This window comes from Scyliorhinus torazame, chromosome 12 (genome assembly GCF_047496885.1).
Source record: "Scyliorhinus torazame isolate Kashiwa2021f chromosome 12, sScyTor2.1, whole genome shotgun sequence".
Lineage (NCBI taxonomy): Eukaryota > Metazoa > Chordata > Chondrichthyes > Carcharhiniformes > Scyliorhinidae > Scyliorhinus > Scyliorhinus torazame.
The window spans coordinates 210,455,852-210,475,412 of record NC_092718.1 but is presented as its reverse complement, the minus strand read 5'-3'; the positions used below and the strand labels follow the sequence as shown (position 1 = coordinate 210,475,412).

The 19,561-nt window shown below is 46.5% G+C and overlaps 1 protein-coding gene across 1 annotated transcript in view; it reads right to left on the bottom strand.

Annotated features, from left to right (window-relative positions):
* Positions 1 to 19,561, bottom strand: part of LOC140386942 (multidrug and toxin extrusion protein 1-like) — an 82,943-nt gene that overhangs the window by 3,764 nt on the left and 59,618 nt on the right. Inside the window, exons 10-16 of the mRNA XM_072469855.1 lie at positions 16,417 to 16,484; positions 11,174 to 11,282; positions 9,922 to 9,997; positions 9,730 to 9,799; positions 6,631 to 6,763; positions 5,289 to 5,383; positions 1,490 to 1,571 (exon numbers count right to left, since the gene is read on the bottom strand). Of these exons, the coding sequence (XP_072325956.1) occupies positions 1,490 to 1,571; positions 5,289 to 5,383; positions 6,631 to 6,763; positions 9,730 to 9,799; positions 9,922 to 9,997; positions 11,174 to 11,282; positions 16,417 to 16,484 (633 nt within the window). The remainder of the gene's footprint in view (positions 1 to 1,489; positions 1,572 to 5,288; positions 5,384 to 6,630; positions 6,764 to 9,729; positions 9,800 to 9,921; positions 9,998 to 11,173; positions 11,283 to 16,416; positions 16,485 to 19,561) is intronic.

Genomic DNA, 19,561 nt, shown 5'->3' with positions numbered 1-19,561 from the left:
AAGTGGACCAGCTTTTTGAAGATATTCAGCAAGAGTCTGAAGGGGTTCTAACAGGGGCCAAATCTGTTTTACAAAGCAAGTATTACTCTGTGCCATGCTAATTTTAAGTTAGATCGAGAGCTGTATCTTTATTTTCTTGTAATTTAATGGGAAAATGAGTAGTAGTGATCAGGGGTATTGTAAACTGTTCTTTTTGGGTGTGAAGTTAAAAAAGTTTAATATTGTACTCAGAATAAAGTTTTGTTTCAGAAATATCAAATCCCTATTTCTTCACTCCTGGAGCGAATCATTCTTTCCACACCAGCTTGCAAATAAGCTAAAATATTGGGGTTTCGGTCCAGTATTCTAGCCACTGTTGGGGTCTGGTCTGGGATTACAATAGGAGCGCAGAGATTAAGGTTTGTGGAAGATTGCTCCAGTTCTTAAGTGTTCTTGTGGGAAAAAAGGAGTTAGTGAAGGAAGCCTGTTTTGGGTGTATAAAGTTGGTGCTGCCCAATAGAACTCTTCGAGCTCGGTCACCTCTGGGCTTAATGTATGGCCTGGGAATATTTAATTGACCATTCAAAATTTTAGAGAGACAAGTCAACCTATTGGCTTTCTTTGCTTCCGGAGAGTGTGGTGGCTGAGCTTTCGAACCAACTGGGAGACACTGGAATCTTGAGTAATTGTGATAGAATGAGCTGCCCACTGCTGAACTCTCGCAAAGGAGGGTAATTTATTTTGAAGCAGGATTCATGGATTCGGACCCTTAGAGGCCCTGCCGTACTCCAAGTGTGGTCAAGCCAGTTTCTGGCTTGGTAGTTCCTTCACTGGAGTTTAAGAGTAATACAAGTTCTATTTCAGAAGCCAAACATTACTGAAAGCCTTGGAAGCTGCTCATTGACTTTTTATACATTCCACGTTCAATTATTTTTGGATGTGAATTCCTCAGAAACACCTTGCTTTAGGAAATTAAAGGGTTTTTCATGCATTGTGTAGTTGGGTACTGAGGGACATCGAGTACTGTTGATTCGTGCGATATTATATTTCTCCGCACTGAATTGCATTCTCCATATACTGGCCGATTTGACGAGAATATATTATCCGAAAGGCTAATCTCATGTGCTGAACATTAGACATTTTCCAGCGCCTGTCCACTGAGTTGGTCTCAGGAGAATTGTTAAATAAAGCTGCCCTGTCATCTGCACAGCTCGGCTCTCGAAGAGATCAACTGATACGCTGCAACTGTGCTAAGTGTTTCTTGGTAGTTTTCAGTGATTGTGCCATCCAACAGGGTGAAGATCGCCCAGCCTTTCTTTCCCCTCTCAAACTTTCCTTATTTACACAAGCAGACTTCATAAACCATCACAACGTGAACGAGACTTATGAACGCAGAATTTTGCACCAATGCTTCTTTTGTGCATTGGTTTTGCACGTGACGAAACTATCGGCCAAGTCACTGATGCATTAATCGGGAGTCTGGTCAAGATTCACATTCAATTCTTCATACCTGGTGAAATGTTCTCAGTCTGAGGGTTAGAGAGGTTGCAAGTGGTGTCCACACTGATCTTCACACCCGCATTAACCATCGCCTTCGAAAGGAGCACAAACCCTCAGTTAAACGGAGAAGAAACCTGATTATGTACAATTTACTCCTGTACAATTTTAAACTTGCCCCTGACATTTCCCGCGGTCAGTTGACACATTTAAAAAAAAATACCTGTACACAAGGTCGCACAGAATTTCAAAAACCAGCAAAGAACGGCAAAAAGATTAAGAAGGAGGGAAATATTAAAGTACGAGGCAAAGCTAGATAGAAATTTGAAGATGGATAATAAGAATTTTTATAAATATTTAAACAACAAAAGAGTTAACAAAGTGAGTGTCGGTCCTATTGAAAGCGACTCTGGGGAATTAATAACGGAAAATAAGGAGACGGCAGGTGTATTCAACGGGTGTTTTGCATCAGCCTTTACTGTAGAGGAAACCAATAACATCCCAGAAATAGCTGTAAATCAGCAAATCGAAGGGAGGGAGGAACTGAAGAAAATTACAAACGCCAGGGAAGTGTACTGAGCAAACTGTTGGGGCTACAGGTTGACAAATTCCAGAGTTCTGATCAACTTTGTTATGGGCCAGGGTTTAGAAACTCCAAAGTATATTATGGAGTTCACCTGACCTATAACTTTTTGTTGAATTTGGCTAGGATGAGCACAAGAGCCTTCCCTTGAGGTGTGAGTCAACAGTCTCCCTAGACTAATCAAAATAAGCTTTATTCTAAGAACTGAGTTAACATTTATATATAACCAAACAGCAAGAATTTTTATCATTTACAAACATAAAGATACCACACAGCTCCAGTAATCTATGTATAGCACTTCATGAATTCCCCGTTAACTGTTCCAATTCAAAAACAAAATTCCATAAACCAACACCCCTTTTCAAGGGCGTGGCCTAGCACTCTGCATTCTCACTTGAATGAAACTGGATTTCCCTGAGATTCTGACCCCGTCTCACCAGCAGGTTTAAACCCTTCCGGAAAGCAAACTATATCTTTTGAGTTACCAAAACAGCAGGTCGCTGCAATCAATGATTTTTTTTTTTTTACTGGAACAGATATTTAAAATGAAAATAGGGAGACAGGCCAAAACACTTCTTTTCTCTGTCTGAGTCCACAGCAGCCGAATGTGAAAGCAAAAGTAAAACAGCTCACAGAGCCACAGCCCAGCTCCACCCACACAATGACATCACTGTAGCCATGTGATAAGACAAAAATACTTTCTTAAAGGGACACTCCCATGACATCTTCAGCCCAGACGTGGCTAGTGAGATAATTGATGCGCTGGGCTTTTCTTTGCCAACATTTCCTAGATTTGGGGAAAGTTCCTTTAGGTTGGAAAATAGCAAATGTAACTCCTCTGATCAAAAGGGAAAGAGCCAGAACTCAGGAACCTACAGGTCAGTTAGCTTACCATCTGTCATAGGGACAACGTTAGAAGCCATTACTAAAGGTGCTGTAGCAGGGCAGTTGGAAACGTTCAAGGCAATCAGGCAGAGTCAACACGGTTTTGTGAAAGAGAAATAATGTTGAACCAATTTATTGGAGTTCTTTGAAGGAGTGACATGCGCTGAGGATAAAGAGGAACTGATGGATGTACTGCACTTAAATTTCGAGAAGGTATTTGATAAGGTGCCGCATCAACAGTTATTGCAGAAAATAAAAGCTCTTGGTGTAAGGGGTAATATGTTAGCATGGATTGAAGATTGGGTGGCTACCAGGAAACAGAGTAGGCAAAATGGGTCATTTTCTGGTTGGCAAGATGTGTGGCCTACCACATTTATATTATTTATATTAAAGACTTTAATGAAGGGACCAAAGGTATGGTTGCTAAATTTGCAGGTAAAACAAAGATAGGCAGGAAAGTAAGTTCTGTTCAGTGCTGCATATTGTTGAAGAGTCACATGAAGGAAATGTTGTTCGTTTCAGTGATGTTTGTTATTGAAAATATGGAAAGATGTGTCATATGAAACATGGAAGTTTGGCAATATCTGGGCCGAGATTCTCTGACCCCCCGCCGGGTCGGAGAATCGCCGGGGGCTGGCGTGAATCCCGCCCCCGCCGGTTGCCGAATTCTCCGGCACCGGAGATTCGGCGGGAGCGGGAATCGCGGCGCGCCGGTTGCCGCCCCCCCCCCCCCCGCGATTCTCCAGCCCGGATGGGCCGAAGTCCCGCTGCTAGGATGCCTGTCCCGCCGGCGTGCATTAAACCACCTACCTTACCAGCGGGACAAGGCGGCGCGTGCGGGCTCCGGGGTCCTGGGGGGGGGGGCGCGGGGCGATCTGGCCCTGGGGGGGTGCTCCCACGGTGGCCTGGCCCGCGATCGGGGCCCACCGATCCGCGGGCGGGCCTGTGCCGTGGGGGCACTCTTTTCCTTCCGTCTTCGCCATGGTCTTCACCATGGCGGAGGCGGAAGAGACTCCCTCCACAGCGCATGCGCGGGGTTGCCGTGAGCGGCCGCTGATGCTCCCGCGCATGTGCCGCCTGGAGATGTCATTTCCGCGCCAGCTGGCGGGGCACCAAAGGCCTTTTCCGCCAGAAGGCGGGGCGGAAATCAGTCCGGCACGGGCCTAGCCCCTGAAGGTTGGGGCTTGGCCCCCCAAGATTCCGCACCTTTGGGGCGGCGCGATGCCCGACTGATTTGCGCCGTTTTGGGCTCTGGTCGGCGGACATTGCACCGATACCGGAGAGTTTCGCCCCAGATCTATGAGATGAAGTCATGTCAAAATGAATACTTAGTTGGATTAAAAGGTTCAGAACAAAGATGCTTTTTACAATCAAAGAAAATAAGAGTTACTTTACAATAACGTCATAAAAACGTAATTGTTAGAAAGAAAATATAAACCAAGAGACCAGGGCAGGAAGAATCAGAACGAGAACCAGAACTCAGAGGGAGAGAGAGAGAAGCAGAGAAGGAACAAGCAGCTAGAGTCAGATTACAGTCAGCTCGGTCATGGGAAAGAGACGGCAAACTAGCCGAGCTAAAATAGCTAAGTACATCTAAGGAACACTAGAATTTAAAAAGTAGGCAGAGTCAGCTCAGAGATAGCTCTCATTTCTCGGTACATGGGAAAGATAGGACACAGCAACTGAGCTAACCAGTGAATACATCTAAAGAAGACCAGACTTTAAAGAAGATTGATTGTCAAGTTGGGCCTGAAGGTCCCTTCAACCAACCAGAAGGATCCAGAAGCAAGATCTTTTTACTTTTCTGTAAAGACAGTGATTGCCTCTTTTAAAAAGAGAAAAAAAATAATAATAAGATAACTTAAAAGTTTTAACCTGAAACAGTGGTTATTAGTCTACTTTACTTACTTAGCAATGCGGGACCCAGGATTGATGCTACTAAGTGGTAAGTAGATGAAATCTTCGGTGAAGGTATGGGTTATACCGGGGGATAACTTGAAAATATAGTTTGACCTGAATAGCACCCACTGAAGCTTGCATCGGAGTCGGGGAGTGAGAATCCCTGATCACCATTTAGAATGTCGGCCCTTTTTGGTATAGGGGGACTTCTAAGAATAGTGGTGAGTTTTCAAAAACATGTTGGTGGAGAGGGGTTGGCGGAGATGGGTGTGGATGTTCCTTGACTGCCTCCTCTTCCACCCTGAGGGGGGGGGGCAGCATGGTGTTGACGAGGGACAGTGGACACAGTGCGGGGTATGAGGGGACAACAGGAAGTAGCGAAACGAAAGGCCGATAAGGAGCAAACAAATTGGTGTAATTATTAATCTCTGTGAGCATCACTGACCTGATCAGATGCTTTATTCCAGTTCATTCTGGCAATCACTGTTACAAAGAAGACTGTTTGTACAGCCACACAAATAAACAGTCCAGACCAAAGACCTGAAAAATCATAATGGTGCAGTGAATACACAGGACACTCTGTCATTGCTGAACTCCTAGCCACACTGATCAGTTAGCTCTGCCATTGGACACCTGCTTGGCTTCATTACCACTCGTCTCCACTGACTGTTTTTAAGATCAGTTGAGACCAAGGATTCTCCCCAACCTCCAAAGCACAAGTCAGAAGTGCGATGAGGATTTCAACAACACTCAAAAAACTCAGTGCCATCCAGAACAAAGCAGGCCCACCCCCATCCACCACCATGAACATTCGCCCCTTCCCACCACTAATGCTCCGTGGCAACAGCGTGTGGGATTTACAAGATACATTGCAACACCTCACCAACAAAGGCAGCTTGCCAACGCACAACCTCTGACATCTAGAAGGGCAAGGGCAGCAGATACAAGGGAAGACCTTCACCTTGAAGGGTGTCTGCCGAGTCACACACCATCCTGACATTGGTGATATATCAGCCATTTCATCATCGACATTGGGTCAAAGCTTTCAAACTCCCTTCTCAACAACACCGACAGCACCTTCACTGAACAAACTAAAATGGTTCAAGGGGGAAGCCGCTATTACCTTCTCAAGGGCAATTGGAGATTGCCTTGCCCTTATCTTAAGAATGAATGTTTGGTAAAATTGCGAAATGCTTCACAAACGTCTCTTGTTTCTTTGGGGGTTTCAGCAGTGAAGGGAAGAAGGGCAAAGGCCATTGAAGTGCAGGCAACGCACCAATGGTCTTCCCACGGAGTCGAGCTCCTGATGTCAGTTGAGCTGTCAGCGCTAAATGTGGAGTCAAGGTCAGAAGTCAGACACTTCTCCACAGAGGTGGAAGAAAGGCAAATCACAGCTCATTTCCATCTGGCTGGCTTAAGGTCAGAGATGGGAGCAAGGTTGCCTTGCCAACTCTCACATCAAGGATGTAGTACGGCGCAGTGGTTAGCACGGCTGCCTCATGCGCCAAGGTCCCAGGTTCGATCCCGGCTCTGGGTCACTGTCCGTGTGGAGTTTGCACATTCTCCCCGTGTCTGCGTGGGTTTCGCCCCCACAACCCAAAAGATGTGCAGGGTGGGTGGATTGGCCACGCTAAATTGCCCCCTTAATTGGAAAAACTAAATTGGGTACTCTAAATTTTTTTAAAATCAAGGATGTGGTACATTGAGACAGGGAGGCTCACCGGAGGGCACGGGAAACAAAGATAATAGGGAGAAAATATCTAAACATACTTGAGATGAATTCCTACCTAGCACACCAAGATGCGCAGCAAACATCAGTGCGACACCAAGTGGAAACCCAATTGAGTAGAAACCCACTAGGTTACCGATAGCTCCCAGCTTCTGCTTCCCGACTCCTCTTAGCACTCCACCGCTCACAGTCTGCGGGTCAGACAAAGCACGTATTAACAATTCATCATCTTGCAAAGTGACTTTGATGGAGGCACATTCCGAGAAATGGAGATATTCTTTCTTTAAAAACTGTCCTCTCAAAGGGTGGTCAAATAGATGTGGCCGTTTACAAAACAGAAAGACAAACTCGCATTTATACAGCACCTTTCACGCTGGTGAAGGACCGGGTGGTCACGATGGCAACATGGGAAAATGGGCAATCAATTTGCACACAGCAAGCTCACACAAACAAGAATGTGCCAATGACCAGATAATTGATTTTTAGCAATGTCAATGAAGGAATAAATATTGGCCAGGACATTGGGATAACTTCCGGGATCTTCTTTAAAGAACTGGCTGTGGGATTCTTCTAATCAATAATAATAATCTTTTTTGTCACAAGTAGGCTTACATTAACACTGCAATGATGTTACTGTGAAAAGCCCCGAATCGCCACATTCCGGCACCTGTTTGGGTACACGGAGGGAGAATTCAGAATGTCCAAATTATCTAACCACATGTCTTTCGGGACTTGCTAGAGGAAACCGGAGCGCCCGGAGGAAACCCACGCAGACACAGGGAGAAGGTGCAGACTCCGCACAGACAGTGACCCAGCCAGGAATTGAACCTGGGAACCTGGAGCTGTGAAGCCACAGTGCTAACTACTGTGCTATCGTGCTGCTCAATCAACCTGAAAGGGTGAATGGTGGCTCGACTTATTGCCCGCCAGAAAGAGGGCATCTCTGACAGTGCTACACACCCTCAGCGAAGCACTCGAGCATCAACCTAGGTTTTTACCCTCAAGTCTCTGGAGTGGGAATCGAAACCAACAAGCTTTGGAAACAGAGTCAAGAGTACCACCCACTGAACCACGGCTACCTCCACTGTGCATGTATGTGGAAATGGCACCAGATCTGGGAATGATTGAGAGAGTGTGGCTCAACAGAGTTCTGTCTCCTGCTGTATAGAACACTTGTGGCTATTCTGTAGCCAGACGTCGACTGCATGCGAAGAGATGAGTGTGTTAGTTATAACCCAAATCTGGGTTGAACTACAAAGACCTGCACTTCTATCCTGTCATAGCTAAACATAGCTAAACATCCCTAAATGTTTCACTGGAGTGTTTAACGAATTTTACACTGAAACACAAGGACACCTTGTAAAACATTGGGCATCAGCTTAACTAATTACACTAAAATGTTGTTCCCAGGGCTGATGATGCATTCCAGCTCACCAGTCATGGAAGACCTCAAGTGCGCCAGCGGACACGGAGTGTTCCCTCTCCAGGGACTCGGCCATGAACTTGGCTGCGGATAAGGGGCAGGAAGTCAGCCCCCCTCGGCCATGCGCTGCCTGGACCTATCGATGGCCACCATTGGTCAGGCCACGGAACTGGCATGGTCTTTCTGTATACATCCTCTGGGCATTGAATTAAACAATGCCGCTGTACCTCAACAATACAATGAACGTACAATTAACACCCAGGCGGCTGAGGGCATGGCCACCAACAGAGTGGCAGAGAAATCCGCCACGCACAAGAGGCCAAATTGAAGGAGCCCAGCTCTGAGAGTTGCCGAGCTGGGTAAAGCTGCAGGGATTTGCGAGGGGGGGTGTTTAAAACAAGAATTAGAATTTTAAATTTGACGATCCCGTGTCGGCGATGGATGAACAGAATGCAATGCGATTAGGGTACAGACGGGGGGTTTTAGAGGAACTCAATACTTCTGATGATGGATTGTGGTAGGCTGGGCAGGAAAGCATTGGAAAGTGGATTCTAAAGGCATCAAAGGGCATGGATGAGGGCTTATGAGTTAAGGCAACAACCATGATTCAAAAAGACTTACACATGGGGCTGGTTTAGCACAGGGCTAAATCGCTGGCTTTGAAAGCAGACCAAGGCCAGCCTGCAGCACAGTTCAATTCCAGTACCAGCCTCCCCCATTTGCTGGAATGTGGTGACTAGGGGCTTTTCACAGTAACTTCATTTGAAGCCTATTTGTGACAATAAGCGATTTTCATTTCATTTTCATTTCACATAAGGGATTAAAGTCAGGGGGGCACAATCCGTTCACCATATAGATTTATGCTGATTCCCTTGAACAAATGAGTTCGCGATTAACAGAAAGCTCAAATAAAATTGTAGTTTATATTTAGCATTTGCTGATAGCTACAAGCAATTAACAATAAATAGTGCGGTGTTACTGAGATTCACATTTACTGGGAACAGCTCAATCTGGAAGCATAAATTCACAGGAGTGAACGGGAGGTCAAGGATGTCGGTCGAGAGGCGGTAGATTTAGAACTGAGATGAGGAGGAACTACGTCTCGCAGAGGGTGGTGAATTTGTGGAACTCGCTGCCCCATAGTGCGGTGGAATCGGAGTCATTGAATGGTTTCAAGAAGGGCCGCCCGATGGCGCAGTGGTTAGCACTGCTGCCTCATGCCACTGAGGTCCCAGGTTCCCTGGGTCACTGTCCATGTCTGCATGAGTCTCCCCCCCACAACCCAAAGATGTGCAAGGTAGGTGGATTGGCCACGCTAAATTGCCCCGTAATTGGAAAATACGATAATTAGACACTCTAAATTTAAAAACAAAATGAGGTTTCAAGAAGGAGATAGATATATTTCTGATTTTAAAACGGCAAAAAGGGATATGGGAAACAAGTGGGTAGGTGGATTTGAGACCAGGAAGAGTTCAGCCATGATCTGATTGCATGGCTGAATTGTCAACTTCTGCTCCCAATGTTCCAACAATTTCCTTCTTGCTTTGGTCATTTTGCCTGAAATACGCCAAACACTTCAGACGCTACAGCCGGCAACTTTGAAATGGAAGTTTTAATGCAAGTGGAGAATGGTCATCATCTATCTTGACCTACATAAACGACGGCCCTGTTTTAAACATGGATGCTTTAAGGGGTGGAGACCAAATACAAGAATAGCTCCACTGAATCACTCACAGCTATGGCTTCGAACCAGTGGAAAGCAGCAATGACTGGGTCAACATCAGAAACTAACTGAATAATATCTCTGCAAAGAGGAGGAGAAAGATGCGTCAGAGAATGCTTAGGCATCGCTGAATTAATTCTTTACAAAGCGAAAGCTGATGAATTTTTTAAGCTCATGGAAACATTTAAGTTAGTTTTACTGACTTGTCGGTGGTGAAGATGTAGCCTAATATACTTCTTGAAGCTCCCAGCACCATTGCAATCAGCAAGGAACAGCAACCTGTTGAAATGCATGCAAAATAAATTATTTTTAAAAAGCGAGACGTTTGTATTTGCACAGCGCCTTTCACAAACTCGCCACGAGACAGCCAATGTGGTACACAGCAAGATCCACAATCAGCAATATGGCCACAACCCGTTTTGGTGATGTTGGTCGAGGGATGCACGTCGGTCAGGATATATTTAAAGGTGCTCGATTTGCAAACACGGAACGGTCTGAAAACAATAAAAAACATTTTAAAAAGGACAAAGTCAGGTTGTGACACTTCTGGTAAAGAATTTATACCAGAACCATAATGATCGATCTATTCTCTTTGCAGGTGCTGACAGGCCTATTGCTGCTCTTCAAAAAGAAGAGTCCAGTTTCGAAGTGAAATCAGAAATGACTCCACACTATAACGCTCAATATTGTCTCTATTTGTTAGTGGCTCCAACCATCATAGGGTCAAAGTCCCCAGATTTTGCAGCCTTGTCATGCAGCCTCACGGTCGGAGTGCATGCAGTTGGAAATCCCGAACCTCTGGAGGGAACTGAGGCAATGCTCCATTGTGACTATCGACATGTTGATGCCCTTTGTACTACCGGTACAACCCTGTGACATTCTTCCCCGTTTCTACGTAGGTTCCTTCCGGGTGCTCCGGTTTTCTCACACATTCCAAAGATGTGCGGGTTGGGTGGATTGGCCATGTAAATTGCACCTCAGTGTCCAAAAGTGGGGCTATTCGGTTACTCGGGAGCACACCAGGGTGCTGGTTGATCACCTTGATGTCAACCATCAGTTTTGAGGTTTGGCAGGTGGTTTTCTAGTTAAATGCCCTCCCTGCTGCTAACCTCTCCTATATATCTGGGCCTAGGTAGGGTGCTCTTTCAGAGGGTTGACGCAAACTCGATGGGCCAAATGGCCTCCTTTCTATGGTGCTGACTGGTGTACACTGGCTGCTTGGAGTTGACATGCAAACTTGCATCATCACACAATTTTGCTGTGCCTTTAAAGTTGTGGCCAGAGTTTCAGAAATGGCTGAATGCCCAGTACATGTGGCTATGACTTTCAAATTATGTTCACCACTTTAGTGCACAGAATTGATTGCCCAAAAAAATTAAAATGCATTAAATCATCTGAATGGTCACAGTTTCAGTTAACAAGTTGATCACTAAATGCGATAAGTGAGAAACTCACCAATGGAAGATAGGGCAACTGTAGCAGAGGTTTTAGCCTTCTCTGGATTCCTCGCACCCAGTGCGTTACCCACACGGACACTAGCCGCCACACCACATCCTAGAGGAATCTGCAAAGAAAGGAACAACGTGACCGTTCTATTATTTTGTTATATGCTATCTGCATGATGCTGCTGCTGCAGATATGATTCCTGCTCACCCAGCTCGCTCAGTTGGGTCGGAGGTCCCGGGCCTCAGAGGGTAGTGATCCTGCTGCTGAGGCAGAAGCTCTGGGTTCCAGTCCCACTCTAGGGTGTCCAAGGAAAGTGGGTTTACAATGGCCCATGGCAGACAGTAAAATTGGGAGATTCTCCTGGCCAGCCATGCTCCGGTTCCTAGGCCCAGATATATAGGAGAGGTTAGCAGCAGGGAGGGCATTTAACTAGAAAACCACCTGCCAAACCTAAAAACTGATGGTTGACATCAAGGTGATCAACCAGCACCCTGGTGTGCTCCCGAGTAACATGGGAAAGGCCATGTTCCCATTTCAGCTACACACCAAGTAATGTTGCTCTGAGCTACTTGCATGCACTAGGATCATCCCTCCTGGAATCAATCCCTGGCTAACTGAACTCAGTAAGATTGGTTGTGACAATGCTATGATTGGATCCACGAGGGGGGAATGATGCTGGACAGTGTCCTTGCTACCAATCAGAATCCCATTGCAATAATGTGCTGTGGCTCATTTTCTAAGTGCATAGTTGATGATGGTTACTGTTACTACACCCTGGATGTGTTCGTGGTCAATTCAAGCCCCACTGGTCCCAGAGTCACAACACAAGTGAAGTAACCAATAATTCTTATAAAAATTCCTGAAATCTTTGGCCCTTGGCTACTCAATAATTACAGTCAGCAGGTTTGTAGGTTTTAACACAATTACCGTTCATTTATAACAAGTATGCAGTAAAGACAGCTGGTTAACTATTAACTAATTCCTAATCCCACTTCAACTTGCCCCCATCCCCTATGCACACACACAGGACAGACAAACACAGAGGGGTGGAAAGGGGTAGATATCGTAAGTGGATGGTAAAAAAGGGTCTTTGTTTCAGGTGACGATTTTTAGCACACTTTCTTCACTGCAAGCCTGGAGATTACAGTCTCTGGTTTGCAGCCTGTAATAGTCTTCACTAGATCCATTCATTCAGGTCCTCTGTAGCTTAGCAATGCAGTACTCACACCTTTACTGGAGAGGAACTTTACTTGTCTTCAAACCTTGCTTTCAGGTCATGGTTTGTATTCAGGCCGATGCAGTTTCAGGAACACAGCACTCACAGGCTTTCTGAACAGAGCGATATCACTCACAGCAGCATTGTGGAGAGAGTTAGCTGGATCTTTTCTCCGTGGTGGCAGAGCAAAAACTGGAACCTTGGGGCTCTGAAATGCACACCAGTGGGATAAGATCCAATCACCACCTGTTACTGGGCAGAGCACAGCCTTTCGGGCCAATTCATTGGCCACCAGCCAATCAATCAAACCGAGTCCCAGCCCATCTCTCGCACTGGTGCCTAAAGGTCTGCAGCCCCAGTTTAAACCAGGACGTGATCTCGCCTTCACTTGAATTAAGGCCCCAGGTTGCTTGGCTTAAAGATACACATTCATTAATCATCCATGGATCATAATAAGAATGGAAAAATAAAAGAAAGAGGAAATAAGGGAAATAAACAGAAAGGACTCTTACACTACTAGGGAAAGATTATCATAGATTATCATAGAATTTACAGTGCAGAAGGAGGCCATTCGGCCCATCGAGTCTGCACCGGCTCTTGGAAAGAGCACCCTACCCAAGATCCACACCTCCACCCTATCCCCATAACCCAGTAACCCCACCCTACACAAAGGGCAATTTTGGAAACTATGGGCAATTTAGCATGGCCAATCCACCTAACCCGCACATCTTTGGACTGTGGGAGGAAACCGGAGCACCCGGAGGAAACCCACGCACGCACGGGGAGAACGTGCAGACTCCGCACGGACAGTGACCCAAGCCTGGAATCGAACCTGGCACCCTGGAGCTGTGAAGCAACAGTGCTAACCATTGCGCTACCATTTTAAGAACACTGAATACTGAATGCAGCCGCCACACTCCTGCTGCTCACCTCTTGCACAGCCTGTAATCCTGCCTTCTTGCTTGCACTGACAAGACTCCTTCCTCCCATCAGTAGAGAACAGTGACCCCCCACCCCCCCCCCCGCCCCGCAAAGGAAACCCACGCAGACACAGGGATAAACATGCAGACTCCGCACAGACAGTGCCCAAAGCTGGGAATCGAACCTGGGACTCTGGAGCTGTGAAGCAACAGTGCTAACCACTTTGCACCACCAAAGCTCTCAGTAATGTCCAGTGCAAGTCGACCCTCTCATTTAATATTTGCTGCAAAATAAAACATGCTTTGTCGTTTAGGATTTTCCCTTGCTCTCTTCCGTTGTGTTCTTTGGGTATTATTGTCCCTGGGATCCCAACGCTATATTCCCCAGTCAGCTTGTGGCGGACAGTGGGCACTTTTCCAAACCACTGCAGCTCGCCGGAGATGCAGGAGAGCGGAGCAGGCTGTTTATTCCACTCCTGAACTGTGGGGAACTGCCAATAATAAAAAAAATATAAGAGTGACCTGTTCCTTAAGGACTACCTGGAAAGAGAGAGTGACCACCTACTTCTTGAGGCTGTCAGATTTTAGACAGAACAATAAATAAGTTCCAATAAAGAAAAATCGGGTTATTCTCCCTTCCAACTTCTTCCATCAGGCAGGAGATACAAATGTCTGAGAACACGCACCAACAGATTCAAAAACAGCTTCTTCCCCACTGTTACCATCTTTACCTGGTCTGGCCCGCATGTGACTCCAGACCTGCAGCAATGGAGCATAGTGGTTAGCACGGCTGCTTCACAGCTCCAGGGTCCCAGGTTCGACTCCCGGCTGGGGTCACTGTGTGGAGTCTGCACGTTCTCCCCGTGTCTGCGTGGGTTTCCTCCGGGTGCTCCGGTTTGCCCCCCACAGTCCAGCGTTGTGCAGGTGAGGTGGATTGGCCATGCTAAATTGCCCCTTAGTGTCCAAAAAGGTTAGGTGGGGTTACTGGGTTAGGGTGGAGGCATGGGCTTGGGTGGGGTGCTCTCTCCAAGGGCCGGTACAGATTCCATGGGCTGAATGGCCTCCTCCTGCACTGTAGATTCTGTGAGTCTTAACTTCCCCTCCAAGGGCAATTAGGGATGGGCAATGACTGTTGGCTCAGCCAGCTGCACCCACATCCCATAAACAAATAATAAAATTGACACAGCTCTGCCCCGCTGTTACCAAACTCCTGAACGACGCTCTTATGGACTGAACTGATCTCCACACATCTTCTCTACTGAGCAGTACTACACTCCGTATGCTTCACCCGATGTCTGTGCCTGTATGTATGTACTTATACATCTCTGATGTTTTTCTTCATGTATGGAACGATCTGTCTGGACTGTATGCAGAACAATACATTTCACTGTACCTCGGTACACAGGACAATAAATCAAATTCATAGATAGAATTTACAGTGCAGAAGGAGGCCATTTGGCCCATCGAGTCTGCACCAGCTCTTGGAAAGAGCACCCCACCCAAGATCAACACCTCCAACCTATCCCCATAACCCAGTAACCCCACCCAACACTAAGGGCAATTTTGGACACGAAGGGCAATTTATCATGGCCAATCCACCTAACCTGCACATCTTTGGACTGTGGGAGGAAACCTGAGCACCCGGAGGAAACCCACGCACACACGGGGAGGATGTGCAGACTCCGCACAGACAGTGACCCAAGCCGGAATCGAACCTGGGACCCTGGAGCTGTGAAGCAATTGTGCTATCCACAATGCTACCGTGATGCCCAATTCAATTCAAAGTTCATCAATAGTTATTACTCATTCTCAGGAATGTGGGTGCCAGTGGCTAGGAGAACATTCATTGCCCATCCTTTGAAGCTCTGAGAAATTGGTGGTAGACATTTGTGCCAGGCCTCTTCAAAGGGCAGTTTGAGGTCAATTGCATTGGTGTGGGTCTGGGTGGATAGACATAGCTCCCTAACACTTACGTCTTTTCCCCACAATGAAAAACTGCCAGTTTCATGAACACTGCTACAAGGCCTATTTATTTCTGGGATTTTAAAAAAATAATCTGAATTCAAACTTTTGAAGTGGGGATTGGAAAAAGGTTTGAACTGATACTAGACGTTTGGCCCACAACAAGAGAACTTGAAGCCACTCTCAGGTGTGGAAGCAACAGACAGGTTAAGACCTCAAGGGGAGATGCTGGCTGAGTGGGAATATCGAGTAATCCTGGTCCCCAGGACAATGCCCTGGGCACTTGGATGAAAGTCCCACCAGAGCAGCTGGTGGAATTTAAATTCAATAAATTGGACAAAAAAAAGTAGAATTGAAAATTAGCCTCAATAACGATGACCATGAAGCTATTAGTTGTGATAAAAACCCATTTGGTCCACTCTAGGGAATGAAATCTACCAACCCTACCTGCTCTGGCCTACATGTGACTCCAGATCCACAGTAATGTGGTAATTTCCCCCTGAAATGGCCCAGCAAGCTACTCTGCTCAAGGATAATTAGGGAATAGGCACCAAATGCCTACATCCCATAAAATAATACATTTTTAAAATATGAACTTAGGCAGTATATCAAGCCAAATGTAACTTGAAAGTAATGTTCAATTAATCCATCTTTTGTCTGTTGAGCACTTTGGCATTCATAGATTATCATAGAATTTACAGTGCAGAAGGAGGCCATTCGGCCCATCGAGTCTGCACCGGCTCTTGGAAAGAGCACCCTACCCAAGGTCAACACCTCCACCTATCCCCATAACCCAGTAACCCCACCCAACATTAAGGGCAATTGTGGTTACTAAGGGCGATTTATCATGGCCAATCCACCTAACCTGCACATCTTTGGACTGTGGGAGGAAACCGGAGCACCCGGAGGAAACCCACGCACAGACGGGGAGGATGTGCAGACTCCGCACAGACAGTGACCCAAGCTGGAATCGAACCTGGGACCCTGGAGCTGTGAAGCAATTGTGCTATCCACAATGCTACCGTGCTGCCCCTTCAATTCGATAATAACTTTAATAAGCTAAAAATAAATAAGTTACATTTTAAAAATATTTGGTATATGTCTTGCCCGTGTACGCACACAATCTTGCCCGTGTACACAATATTGAGCCTTACCATGTACGCTGCTGTCAACACTTGATAAATAACAGACTGTGCTCCGAGTTCAACTTCACTGATTAGCCCTATGAACAGGAAAGACTAGAGTCAAGTTCTGCCACAGAGATTAAAACGCAAATGAAAAAGTAATAAAAGATCAAATTTTCCCTTAATATTAGGGAGGGGCATGCAAGCTACTCTTGGAAGAACATTCAACAGTCTTCTGATTGAATGGTGGGCCAGAGTCCAGGCGCTGTATTGGCCAATTCCTGCTCCTTTTTCTAAGGGTCTTTTGTACCACTTATTTTTCCTCTGGATGATGCAGTTCTTGCACCAAGAGGGCGAACCAACGATTTATTTCCAGCCTCCACTGTTTTGAAGTTCTTGTGGGGATGAAATGTTAGTAGTTTCGGGATGGTCCCCACTTTCAGTATCTCCTCCTTGTCCCAACAACCACAATTCCTCCACACCACCCACACCACCTCAAGAGCTGAGACCAAAAGATTTAAAATTGAAGATCGATAGATTTTTGTTGGGGAAGGGTATTTCTTAATTAATTAATTAATCTTTATTATTGTCACAAGTAGGCTTACATTAACACTGCAATGAAGTTACTGTGAAAAGCCCCGAGTCGCCACAGTTCGGGGACACTGAGGGAGAATTCAGAACGTCCAATTCACCGAACAAGCGGACTTGTGGGAGGAAATCGGAGCGCCCGGAGGAAACCCACGCAGACACGGGGAGAACGTGCAGACTCCGCAAACAGTGACCCAAGCCAGGAATCGAACCAGGGACCTGGCGCTGTGCAGCAACAGTGCTGACCACTGTGCTACCGTGCCGCCCTTAGAACACTACATTCTGGAACCAACCAAGGAACAGGCCATTTCAGACCTGGTAATGGGTAATGTTGTTGTTGTTTTTCTCTCCCCGCCTAGTGGTGCACGAGACAGATGTTCATCAGATGTGAGGAACAGGTTGCAATTCTGTCACCAGAGGTTTATCTTGAGGGGCACCACTCACCATGGTTGACCTGGAGTCTCTTCCACTCTTACCGCCTGCCATTGGCATGTTGGAAGGTTTGTGTTGGTTGATAATCAACCTGTTGGCCACATTATGAACGCACCTTTCTTGGCCATCAAGTCCTGGGGTGACACCCGAAGGTTCAGGCTCAAAGGCAAGTCACCCACTGCACTACAAGACTTCCTGGGGAAGGGTAATAAGGGACATGGAATAAGCATGGGTAGCTGAGATAAGATGTAAATTTAATTGAAAGATGGAATGGCTGAATGGCCGAAAACTGTTCCCCTGCCCCTGAACAGAGGGCAGCGGCAGCACGGTGGCACAGTGGTTAGCACTGCTGCCTCACAGCGGCAGAAACCCAAATTCAATTCTGGCCTCGGGTGAGTGTCTGTTCTCCCCGTGTGTGCGTGGGTTTCCTCCGGGTGCTCCGGTTTCCTCCCACAGTCCAGAGATGTGCCGGTTAGGTGGATTCGCCATGCTAAATTGTCCCTTAGTGTCATGATCAATGCATGGGGTTACAGGGATAGGGCGGGGGTGGGGTGTGCCTAGGTGGAGTGCTCGTTCACAAGGTTGGTGCAGGCTCGATGGGCTGAATGGTCAATGCAGAAGTAGCACCACCTGCCTTTCTAACAGCAACAGCTTGCAAATGCATGTGTGATTAGTAACCCAGCAGTCAGTAATCAACCCTGATATAAGCTGATACCTGTCACCATTCTAGAAAACCTGAACCAACATGACAGTGGAGATGAGTCTAACATTGTTCAGATTCAGCAGGTCGATCCTCTCTTTCAGCTGAGATCTTACCTGAAGTATATCGAGTTCTGAGGGGTCTAGATAGAGTGGATGGGAGGTCCCTGTTGTTCTTGGTTGAGTGGTCTACAACCAGGGCACATAGAGTTCGAGTAAATTGTTTGGAGAGAGGCCCAAGGGAAAATGTTTTCACCCAGAAGGTGGTGGGGGTCTGGAACTCACTGCCTTCAAGGGTGATAGAGACAGAGAGCCTCATAACATTTCAGGAGTACTTGGACAAGCTCTTGAAGTGCCACCAAAGATTGGAAAATGGGATTAAGCTGGATTAGCCATCTTGGAAATGATGGACTGAATGGCATGGCTCCGCGCTGTAAATTTCTATGCTTCTATTTTGTCCCCAGGGTCTCCCCGAGGTGTGGCCAGATAGATAATTGCAAATCCATAGAAACCTCTCAGAAGCGGTTGAACCTTTGTTTTAAATAGGTGAAGTTGAAATCACAGTCAGGAGAAAGTCAGAAGGACTGGAGATGCAGGGACACTTATTTGAAAGCCAGTGAATGTAAAGTTGGTGCAACTCCAACAGGAAATCCAACTGCTCTACCCCAATCTGTCAGTGCGAGAATCAGACTGGATCATTGGAAACATGAACAACAATAGAAACACACAGCAACCCAAAGTTCAAACCCTCCTCCGCATGATCCTGGTGGAGAAATATAACTGAAGCAAATTATTATCGTGTGTGCCTGCTAATCTCCTTTGCGAGTTATCAAAGTGAATCCATGGTTACAGCACTTGTCATTTTCAGTCTTAGTGTTTCCAAGTGCTCATAGGAAAGGTTAACTATCAAATGTTCCTCTTTTTATTTCTCCATTGTTCGCAACCTGTTTGTTCCACTGGTCCCTTCAAAGCCATCTCACAGCCACACACCCATCTTAAAGAGAATGCTGGTTATTTATGGCCTTGTTGGTACCTGTCCCCGACATCCCAGATTGCCCCGCCCATGCAGATTAGAGGGAACATTGCTTACAACATCCCCCAAGTTCCTTATTCGATTCATTCACGGTTACTTTCAATTGGTTCTGTCCAGTTCGGATTTCCTTGTATTTTACATTGAAACATAGAAAATAGAAGCAGGAGGAGGCCATTCGGCCCTTCGAGCCAGCTCCACCATTCATTTGGGCAGCACGGTAGCACAGTGGTTAGCACAGTTGATTCACAGCTCCAGGGTCCCAGGTTCGATTCCCGGCTTGGGTCACTGTCTGTGCGGAGTCTGCACGTTCTCCCCGTGTCTGCGTGGGTTTCCTCCGGGTGCTCTGGTTTCCTCCCACAGTCCAAAGATGTGCGGGTTAGGTGGATTGGCCGTGCTAAATTGCCCTTAGTGTCCAAAAAAGGT